The 11,318-nt window shown below is 39.3% G+C and overlaps 1 protein-coding gene across 1 annotated transcript in view; it reads right to left on the bottom strand.

Annotated features, from left to right (window-relative positions):
* LOC126983664 (dehydrogenase/reductase SDR family member 12-like) overlaps positions 1-10,384 on the bottom strand; it is a 30,564-nt gene extending 20,180 nt beyond the window's left edge. Inside the window, exons 1-2 of the mRNA XM_050836599.1 lie at positions 10,250-10,384; positions 2,055-2,768 (exon numbers count right to left, since the gene is read on the bottom strand). Of these exons, the coding sequence (XP_050692556.1) occupies positions 2,055-2,119 (65 nt within the window). The 5' untranslated portion in view covers positions 2,120-2,768; positions 10,250-10,384. The remainder of the gene's footprint in view (positions 1-2,054; positions 2,769-10,249) is intronic.
* Between the last annotated feature and the right edge of the window lie 934 nt (positions 10,385-11,318).

The raw sequence follows: 11,318 nt of genomic DNA, 5'->3' as shown, positions 1-11,318 counted from the left end.
GTCCTTCATTAGTTCATTCATTCATTCAGTCAGTCAGTCAGCCCGTCAGTCAGTCAGTCAGTCAGTCAGTCAGCCCGTCAGTCAGTCAGTCAGTCAGTCAGCCCGTCAGTCAGTCAGTCAGTCAGTCAGCCCGTCAGTCAGTTAGTCAGTCAGCCCGTCAGTCAGTCAGTCAGTCAGCCCGTCAGTCAGTCAGTCAGTCAGTCAGTCAGTCAGTCAGTCAGTCAGTTAGTTAGTCAGTCAGTCAGTCAGTCAGTCAGTCAGTCAGTCAGTTAGTCAGTTAGTTAGTTAGTCAGTCAGTCAGTCAGTCAGTCAGTCAGCCCGTCAGTCAGTCAGTCAGTCAGCCCGTCAGTCAGTCAGTCAGTCAGCCCGTCAGTCAGTCAGTCAGTCAGTCAGTCAGCCCGTCAGTCAGTCAGTCAGTCAGTCAGTCAGTCAACCCGCCAGTAAGTCTTTGCCCTGTGTTTGCCCATTAGGTTATCAGCCCGGCCCAGGTGATAACAGCGATACCAAGTGAGATAAGTTACCTGGGATTAATTAGAGGCTGGTGGGAGACAGAGACGGATGAGGAAAGCAGACTGAGATAGGATGACAGACAGACAGACAGACAGGCAGACACAGACACCATATGAGGAAGACAGACAGCGATTGGATGATAGACAGACATATCTCTTTCTATCTTCTATCGATATTTCCACGCTGACTGCTCTTCTGAACTTGCTAACTGCATGCCTCCCCCCCTCCCGCGGCCCCGCTGCACGCGACTTTCTACTCATGCTCATCCCTATACTGTCCAAACCCCTTATGCAAGAGTTAACCAGCATCTTCACTCTTTCATCCCTCACGCTGGTAAACTCTGGAACAATCTTCCTTCTTCTGTATTTCCTCCTGCCTTCGACTTGAACTCTTTCAAGAGGAGGGTATCTGGACACCTCTCCTCCCGAAATTGACCTCTCTTTCGGCCACCTCTTTTGATTCTTTTTGTGAGCAGCGAGTAGCGGGCTTCTTTTTTATTATTGTTTACTTTTTTTGTGCCCTTGAGCTGTCTCCTTTGTTGTAAAAAAAAAATATAGACGGATTAAGACATAGACAGACAGACAGATTTAGAGAGACAGATGGACATTGGGAGACAGACACAGACAAACAGACAGGCACACAGATACCATACGAGGAAACAGACAGCGATTGGATGATAGAAAGACATACAGACAGGAAGAGATTGAGAGACAGACAGACAGACACCATATAAGGAAGACAGACAGGAATTGGATGATAGACAGACATATAGACAGATTGAGACACAGACAGACAGGAAGAGATTTAGACAGATAGACAGACAGACAGATTGAGAGACAGACACAGACAGACGGACAGAATGGGAGACAGAGAAACACACACACACACACACACACACACACACACACACACACACACATACATACATACAGAGTTCTTAATAAAAATATATACTATAAAAAAGCGCAAATAATCTTAGAAATACACAAAAAAAACAAGGAAAAAATAGGAAAGGCGTGAGAAACAGGAAGAAAAGTAAAGAATGAGAAAAAGAACACAAAAAAAAAACTTACTTCGGAAAATATTAAAAACCCTTCAACACTTTTTTTTTATATTAATCTATTTTTCATGTTTGAGTTTATCTATATTAATTTGTCTTCATTTAATCTATATTTTATCCATACTCTATTTTGAAAGGCAATTATAGTTCTGCTCTCTCTCTCTCTCTCTCTCTCTCTCTCTCTCTCTCTCTCTCTCTCTCTCTCTCTCTCTCTCTCTCTCTCTCTCTCTCTCTCTCTCTCCTTCCTTTCCTTTTGGCTTCCTCTCTCTTCTCTCTCTCTCTCTCTCTCTCTCTCTCTCTCTCTCTCTCTCTCTCTCTCTCTCTCTCTCTCTCTCTCTCTCTCTCTCTCTCTCTCTCTCTCTCTCTCTCTCTCTTTTCCTACCCATTTTTCCTTCCTTTCCTTTCCCTTTTTTTTTCTTTTCTCTCTCTCTCTCTCTCTCTCTCTCTCTCTCTCTCTCTCTCTCTCTCTCTCTCTCTCTCTTACTTTGTGTATTCTCTGTTTCCCTTGTAGTTCCACAGCGAGCGTCTGTACCACGAACTGCCCGTCATCTTGTTGGTATTTCTCTATTTTCTTCCTTGTTATCAGTTGTCTTCCTCTTCCTTCCTTCTCTTCCTTTCTCCTCGCTTCTTTCCTCTTCCTCTTCTTCCTTGTGTTGTCTGTTTTTTGTTCTCCTCCTCTTCGTGTTCAATATTTCTTTTTCTTTTTTTTAAATCACTTTTACGTTGTTATTTTTTTCTTCTCTTTTCTCTTTCTTTATTCCTTTTCTTCCTTATTCACTTTTTTCTTTCTTTTTCTCCACCTTTTCCTTTCCTTTTTCGTTTCTTTCTTTCTCTCTTTACACTTTCAAACTTTTTTTCTTATTCTTTTCTCGTTTTCACCTTTTTATACTTTTCTTTTCGTATATATTTTCCACTTTCTTCCTTTCTTCCTCCTTCACTTCGTTTTCCTCTTTCTCTCTTTTTTTCCTATCTCCTCCTCCTCCTCCTCTTTCTTCTTTCTCTCTACACTCGTTTTCTTTTTCACTTAATATGTTTTTCTCATTCACTTCATTATTTTTCTCTTTTCTTCTCAGTCTTCCCTTCTTCCTCTTCTATTTTCTTCTCCTCCTTCTCCTCCTGTTTTCCTATTGATGTACGAAAACGGAATTTTCTTCACTTATTCGGAGTTCTTTCTTCTTTTCTTCTTCTTTGTGTCTGTCTGAAAAATAGAGAAAAAAGGGTATTATTATTATTGTTATTATTATCATTATTATTACTATTACGTCTACTACTACTACTACTACTACTACTACTGCCATTCATTCCTAAAAACCGGTTCGCGAGGAGGAATGTAGAGAAAAAAGGCAAAAATCAGGAGAGAGAGAGAGAGAGAGAAAAGGGGGGTGGAGTCCAATCTAGCTATATCTTATCAATCTTATCACCACCACCACCACCACCACCACCACAACCACCATTGTTATCACCACCACCATCACCACCACCACCATCACTATCCGACTTGGTAACACTGACAAGCAGCACACACACACACACACACACACACACACACACACACACACACACACACACACAGTTGATAGTACGTGAGATAAATATAAATCTAAAAAAGGCTTAGTTTCATCACTTCACTGTAAAGAAGAGGGTTCAAGGCCACGATGAGAAGTTTAATTGGTGTTGAAAATTGAATAAAAAAGAACCAATTAGAAACATTAACCAATTTCATTACTCGCCAAAGAAAAAGAAAGGAGAAGGAAGGTTACTGATTGCCCTTCCAACACTCTTAAAGAATGGAAAAGTGATATAAAGTAATTGTATAAAAGTGTTAAAAGAAAAAAAAATAATGAGTTTCAGGGGGAGAAAATACGAGGAAAGTAGAATGTGAGAAAAACCTTTGAAGTGAGTTGATGTTCATTGTGGAGTGCGGAAGAAGAAGAAAAGAGAGAAAAAAAGAATAAATATGATTGAGATGAGTGGGAATAAAAAGAAAAAAAAAGAAGATAAGTAAGAAAATGTGCAAGGAAGAAGAAAAATATTGTTCGTAAAATGAAAAAAAATATATAAGAAGACAAAAGGGTAGAAGAGGAAGATAAAATGATATGATAATGAAGATGGGAGAGTAAAAAAAGGAAGAGGAGAAAGAGGAAGAGGAGGAGGAGGAGGAGGAGGAAGAGAAGGAAAGTGCTAGAAGTGTTATCGTTGGTAGTAGTAATAGTAGTAGTAGTAGTAGTAGTAGTAGTAGTAGTAGTAGTAGTAGTAGTAGTAGTAGTAGTAGTAGTAGTAGTAGTTGTAGTAGTAGTAGTAAACCTATTAACAGTGGTGGTCCACAGGGCTCTGTCCTATCACCCACTCTCTTCCTGTTATTCATCAATGATTTTCTTTCCATAACAAACTGTCCTGTCCAGTCATACGCTGATGACTCCACTCTGCATTTTTCAACTTCTTTCAACAGAAGACCATCACAACAGGAATTACATGACTCCAGACTGGAGGCTGCAGAACGCTTAACCTCAGACCTTACTATCATTTCCGATTGGGGTAAAAGGAACCTTGTGTCCTTCAATGCCTCAAAAACTCAGTTTCTCCACCTATCAACTCGATACAATCTTCCAAACACCTATCCCCTATTCTTCGACAACACTCAGCTGTCATCATCTTCAACACTAAACATCCTCGGTCTATCCTTAACTCAAAATCTTAACTGAAAACTTCACATCTCTTCTCTCACTAAATCAGCTTCCTCGAGGTTGGGCGTTCTGTATCGTCTCCGCCAGTTCTTCTCCCCCGTACAATTGCTTTCCATATACAGGGGCCTTGTCCGCCCTCGTATGGAGTATGCATCTCACGTGTGGGGGGGCTCCACTCACACAGCTTTCTTGGACAGAGTGGAGGCTAAGGCTCTTCGTCTCATCATCTCTCCTCCTCTTACTGATAGTCTTCTACCTTTTAATTTCCGCCGCCATGTTGCCTCTCTTTCTATCTTCTATCGATATTTTCATGCTGACTGCTCTTCTGAACTTGCTAACTGCATGCCTCCCCCCCTCCCGCGGCCCCGCTGCACGCGACTTTCTACTCATGCTCATCCCTATACTGTCCAAACCCCTTATGCAAGAGTTAACCAGCATCTTCACTCTTTCATCCCTCACGCTGGTAAACTCTGGAACAATCTTCCTTCTTCTGTATTTCCTTCTGCCTACGACTTGAACTCTTTCAAGAGGAGGGTATCAGGACACCTCTCCTCCCGAAATTGACCTCTCTTTCGGCCACCTCTTTGGTTTCTTTTTGTGAGCAGCGAGTAGCGAGCTTTTTTTATTTATTATTGTGTACTTTTTTGTGCCCTTGAGCTGTCTCCTTTGTTGTAAAAAAAACGTAGTAGTAGTAGTAGTAGTAGTAGTAGGGAAATGAACAATTAAATTTAAGTAATTAATAAACAGTAAAAAATAATAAAAAAAGTTAATTTATATATTTTTTTCTCTTGTCAGTTTCTCTTCCACTAACACTAACTCCACCCTCCTCCTCCTCCTCCTCCTCCTCTTCTTCTTCCTCCTCCTCCTCCTCCTCCTCACTCTCTCATTTCCGTCTCTTCTTTTACGTCCTCCCACAACTCTCTCTCTCTCTCTCTCTCTCTCTCTCTCTCTCTCTCTCTCTCTCTCTCTCTCTCTCTCTCTCTCTCTCTCACCCACACCTTACTTCCTCTCTGACCTCTTCACATGCCCTTCCTCCTCCTCTTCTTCTTCTTCTTCCTCCTCCCTCGAGTTCAGGTGTGGCAAAAGAAACTGTATTTACCTGTATGACGTAACTCTCTCTCTCTCTCTCTCTCTCTCTCTCTCTCTCTCTCTCTCTCTCTCTCTCTCTCTCTCTCTCTCTCTCTCTCAACACCAAATCTACAAGCTGTTTTTCATTTCAGTTCTACATAAGTCTCTAAACACACACACACACACACACACACACACACACACACACACACACACACACACACACACACACGTTTGGACAGGTGTGGTAGCATCCGGGACACACCTGCGAAGCTACCTGGCTACTTTTTTTGCTGTTGTACCTACCAGTGTTGTGTGGGCTACTTTTTTTTATTACTTTATTATTTTTTGTGTTACTTTTTTCCTATCTTTGTGTTTTGGGGTATTTTATTTTTTGGTTTCATCTTCCTTTCCCTCTTTGTTTCCTTTACTTTCCTTCCATTTGGTCTTTCTCTTCCTTTTTCCTTTCCTTTCCTTTCCTTTTCAACGGCTTTATATATCTCTTCCCTTTCTTTCCTCTTCCTTTCTTTCAACTTCCCTTCCCATTTTCCTTCTCTTTTTTCCCTCTTCTCTATACCTTTCCAATTCGACCCCTTCCCTTTCCTTTCTTTCCTTTCCTTCCTCTTTCAAACCTTCCCATTTTCCTTCTCTTCTTCCTTCTTCCTTTATATCTTTCCAATTTCCTTCCCCTCCCTTCCTTTACTTTCCTTCCTCTTCCAAACCTTCCCATTTTCCTTCTCTTCTTCCTTCTTTCTCTATACCTTTCCAATTTCCTTCCCCTCCCTTCCTTCCTTTCCTTCTTCTTCCAAACCTTCCCATTTTCCTTCTCTTCTTTCCCTCTTCCTCTGTATCTTTCCAATTTCCTTCCCCTCCCTTCCTTCCTTTCCTTCTTCTTCCAAACCTTCCCATTTTCCTTCTCTTCTTCCTTCTTCCTCTGTATCTTTCCAATTTTCTTCACCTCCTTTCCTTCCTCCTCCAAATCTTTCCATTTTCTTTCTCTTCTTTCTTCTTCCTCCATATCTTTCCAATTCCCCTCCTCTTCCCTTTCTCTTCTCTTCCACATCTTTCTGCTTTACTTCTCTTCGTTTCCTTTTAATTTTCCACGTATTTTCATTTCTTTTACTTTTCCTTCGTCTTCGTTTTCCTCATTTTCCCTTTTCTTACCTTTTCCACGCCTTTCTACTTTCCCTTCCTTCGCCTCCTTTTCATTTTCTACATATTTTCATTTCCCTAACTTTTCCTTGGTCTTCGTTTTCCTCCTTTTCACTTCTCTTCCCTATTCATCTTTCTCTTTTTCCTTCCTTTTCCTTTACTTTTCTCTCGTCTTCCTTTTCCAACATTTCACTTCACTTCCCTATTCACCTTTCTTCTTTCCTTCCCTTCTATTCCTTTTCATTTTCCACATATTTTCACTTTCCTTGCTCCTCTCTCGTCTTCCTTTCCCTCCTTTTCCTTTCTCTTTCATTCTTTTCCTCTTCCTCACCTGGTCATGTGTTGCTTTCTTTACCTGTGTCACCCGTGGGAGGCATAACGGGTTCTCATTCACCCACACAATAGAAACCTTAACCATATCTTGCCTTCCTTCTCCTCCTCCTCCTCCTCCTCCTCCTCCATCCTTGCCCTTTCCCTATCAGTGCTGTTCTATCTCATGTTTTCCTTTTCTTAACCTTCTTACTTCTTTCTTTTTTCGTCTATGTCTTTTATTTATCTTCTTTATTCTTGTTTTCCATGTTTTGGTTTCTCTATGTTCTTCCTTTTCTTCCTTCCTCCTTTCTTTCTTTGCTCGTGTTTCTTACTTCCTATCTTCGTTGGCTATCTCATTTTCTCATCTTTCCTTCTTTCTTTTTTCGCCTATGTCTTTTCTTTATCTTATTCATTTCTATTTTTCCTGTTTTCCTTTCTCTATGTTCTTCCCTTCCCTTCTTCTTATTCCCTACCTTCGTTGTCAATCTCCTTTTCTCATCTTTCCTTCTTCCTTCTTTCGCCTATGTCTTTTCTTTATCTTACTTATTTCTATTTTTCCTCTTTTCCTTTCTCTGTTCTTTCCTTCCTTCCTTCCTCCTTTCTTTCTTTGCTCGTGTTTCTTACTTCCTATCTTCGTTCTTTTCTTTATTATGTTTTCTTTCTCATATACGTAGTTTTTTTTAGTCTTTTAATAATTCTATCTTTGTTTCTCTTTTTTGTTTTGTTTTTCTATTTTCACGAGTGTTTGTCTTTTCCGCCTTTCTCTTCTTTTCCTACTTTCATTTTCTTCCTATTTACTCTTCTTCATCTCTATTTCATCATGTTTAGTCTTTCTCTATCTCCTCCTTTCCTTCTTGCCTATTCTCCTCTTCCATCTTTCCTTATACATTATTTCCTCCTCCTTCCTCCTTCTCTACTATGCTCTATCTTCTCCTTCTCCTTTTTCCTATCTTTATTTTTGGGGTATTTTGTTTTATTTTTTATTCCTATTTCTCACCTTCTTTGTTTCCTTCCGTTTACTTTCCCTTTTTTTAGTTTTCCTCTTTTTTTCCTCTATTTTCCTTTCTTTTTCAATTTTCCACTCTCTTCCCTTTCTTTAGTTTTCCTCTTTTTTTCCTCTTATTTTCCTTTCCTTTTCAATTTTCCACTCTCTTTCCTTTCTTTCCTTCCCTTTATTTAGTTTTCCTCTTTATTTTCCTCTTATTTTCCTTTCCTTTTCAATTTTCCACATGTCTTCCCTTTCTTTCCTCTTCCCTTCCTTTCCTTCCTCTCCCAAACCTTCCCCTCGTAATATATCCTCTTCCTCCTCTTGCTCTTCATAATACACATTTCAACAACGTGTGTACAGTGTCTTTAATCTACACACACACACACACACACACACACACACACACACCTGTCTTCTATTCAATGACATGTAGCCGACAGGATGCAATACAGGTTTATGATAAGATGGATTCTATTGTCAAGGAAGAAGAACAGGTATTAGTCATTACTATTGTTATTGTTATTATTATTATTATCTTTTTCCTGTTAACTATCTTTCTAACAGGTGTTTTTTATATTTTCCTGCTTTTTAATTATCTTGCAACAGTAGGCTAGTAGTTAAGTTGTTTTCTTTTGGCAACGATGACAATTTTAATATCTTTCTGACTTTTTTTTTTTAATTTCCTGCTTTTTAATTATCTTGCAACAGTAGGCTATATTTTTTTTCCTGGTTAAGTTGTTGTTTTCTTCTGTCAACGATGATATAATTTTAATATCTTTCTGACAGGTGTTTTTTTTAATTTCCTGCTTTTTAATTATCTTGCAACAGTAGGCTATATTTTTTTTCCTGGTTAAGTTGTTGTTTCTTCTGTCAACGATGATATAATTTTAATATCTTTCTGTCAGGTGTTTTTTTTTATTTCCTGCTTTTTAATTATCTTGCAACAGTAGGCTATATTTTTTTTTCCTGGTTAAGTTGTTGTTTTCTTTTGGCAACGATGACATAATTTTAATATCTTTCTGTCAGGTGTTTTTTTTAATTTCCTGCTTTTTAATTATCTTGCAACAGTAGGCTATATTTTTTTTTCTCCTGGGTAAGTTGTTGTTTTCTTCTGGTAATAATGACGAAATTTCATAGTTGCCAGAACGAAAAAAAATGCTAGTTGATAAAATACACACTGTTGCCAGACAAAACAGGAAAAAATGAAAACTTACCAGAAAATAAGTAATTAGAAAAAAAACGAACTTGCCAAAAATAAAATCATACTCGAATAATAATAATAATAAATAACACAATTACCAGAAAAATGAACAATATTGCCAAAAAAAAAAAATCCATAACACTAAACAGGAACTTCGGACAATTTTGTGAATGTCATGCTTCCTTTTTTTGTTTATTTTTTTCTTTTGAGGATGATAGAGGAAGGGAGGAGGAGAGGGGAGGGGGAGGAGGAGGAGGAGGAGGAAGGGAGTAGTGTTCTCTCTACCCCATTTCCTCCCTTATTCTCCTTTCTCTCCCTCCATTCAGTGACGTGTATGTGTGTGTGTGTGTGTGTGTGTGTGTGTGTGTGTGTGTGTGTGTGCAAACAGGTAGAGTGAGGTAAGAAAATCATGTAGGCTGAACACACTCTCTCTCTCTCTCTCTCTCTCTCTCTCTCTCTCTCTCTCTCTCTCAACCGTAACATTCCATCGCTATTCAAAGTTTGTATTATTTATTATTTTGTTTAATTGTTGACGCTTCCTCTAATTAAACCTAAGAACTTCCTCTCTCTCTCTCTCTCTCTCTCTCTCTCTCTCTCTCTCTCTCTCTCTCTCTCTCTCTCACCCACACATATGACAAGCAATTTATACACTTCTTCCTTCCTTTATCATTCCCTTTTTTTCACATTCTTTCATTCATTCAATATAAAAAAAAGACAAACATCACTGGCGAAGAATAACACTTTTCTAAACTTTCATAAACTTTTCAATCTTATCACAAATTCACTTAAGTTTGGAAAAAGTGTAAAGCATAAGACGACTTTTTGTGTATTCAAGTCTCTACATTCTCTCTTCCTCTTCCTCTTCTTTCTCTTCTTCTTCCTCCTCCTCTTTCTTCATCTTGTTCCTCTTCATTCTCCCTATTCCAACAAGCATCTTCATTCTTCCTCTATCTCCTTTCCTTCGTACATTTTCTCCTCTTCCTCCTCTTCTTATATATCATCTCCTCCTTCTCTTCTATGATCTGTCTTCTCCTTTTTCTCTTCTCTCAACTGTCTCCTCTTCCTCCCTTTGCTCTTCATAATACAAATTCCAACAAGTGTTTCTTCTTCTATCTTCTCCTTTCTTTCTTACATATTCTCCTCTTCCTTCTCTTCTATTCATTTTCTCCTCCTTCTCTTCTAAACAGTATCTTCTTCTTCTATACATTCTTCTCCTCTTCTATTCACTGTCTCCTCCTCCTTCTCCTCTCTCTCTCCCTTTCTATGGCAAATACCTGAGGCGAAAGTGACGTATAGGGGGGCAAGGTGGACAGCGACAGCACAACCTCCCTCAAGCACTGCCTCAACGTAACTAAAAACCTGTTCCCGTCCCACCCCGTCCCGTCCCGTCCCACCTGCCAGGCCAGCGCGTTGAGGTTATATGACTCGGAAAATTGTTGTACGGAGGTGATGGTTTTGAGTACGATAAGTTTGGAGGAATGTATGATGAGTTGGAGGTTGACAGGTTGAATTTGTGGGTTGGTTTAGTACGTGTTTGGTGTTTTTTTGAGGGTTGTTGAAGTGGTTTGTGATAATTTTGAGGTTTGGTTTAGTTATAGATTCGTATCTCTCACTTTTCCCTTCTTCTCCCACTTTTCCTTTTCCTCTTTCTCCTCTCCTTTCTTCCATTCTCCCATCCATCTCTCTACCTTACCTAACATTCTCCTTCTCTTCCTCCCTTTCCTCTCTCTTCTCTCCCTCCCCCTTCCCCCTTCCCTCCCTTCCTTCCTCTCCTCACACCCACCCCCTCTCCTCCTCCCTCCCTCTCCCCGTAACCTCCCTGCAGTATTACCAACACCAGGAGCGATGCACACCTTACCTGGTTATCTTTATACGAATTAACAAAGATTTCATAGGATTACGGTGATACTTTTGTGTGTAATGAGGGTTAAGTATAGTTTATTGTGGTTTTAATGATTATAAGTGAGATGAAACGAGCTGGGAAATTAATATAGAGTTAATGTGTTGGTCATTTCTTGTAGTGTGTTAGGTGAGTGGAAAGTGAGTGACTATTGAGTTTATAAGTAGATTTCCAAGTGGTTTTAGTGATTGTAAGTGAGGTAAAGTGTACTGGAAGGTTGATTTAGAGAGTTGATGATTGTTGGCCACTTCTCGTAGTGTTAAGTGACTGAAATATAGTGGCAGAATTAGTTTAAGTAGATTTCCAAGTGATTTTATGGATTGTAAGTGAGGAAAAGTGTTTTGGAAAGTTGTTAAGTGAGTGATATATAAGGGAAGCGTTAGTTTAAGTAGATTTCCAAGTGGTTTTAAGGATTGTAAGTGAGGTATAAAGTGTGTTGGAAA

Source organism: Eriocheir sinensis, chromosome 54 (genome assembly GCF_024679095.1).
Source record: "Eriocheir sinensis breed Jianghai 21 chromosome 54, ASM2467909v1, whole genome shotgun sequence".
In the NCBI taxonomy this organism is placed as follows: Eukaryota; Metazoa; Arthropoda; class Malacostraca; order Decapoda; family Varunidae; genus Eriocheir; species Eriocheir sinensis.
The sequence above is the reverse complement of the archived record's forward strand: the minus strand, read 5'-3'. Positions and strand labels throughout refer to the sequence as shown.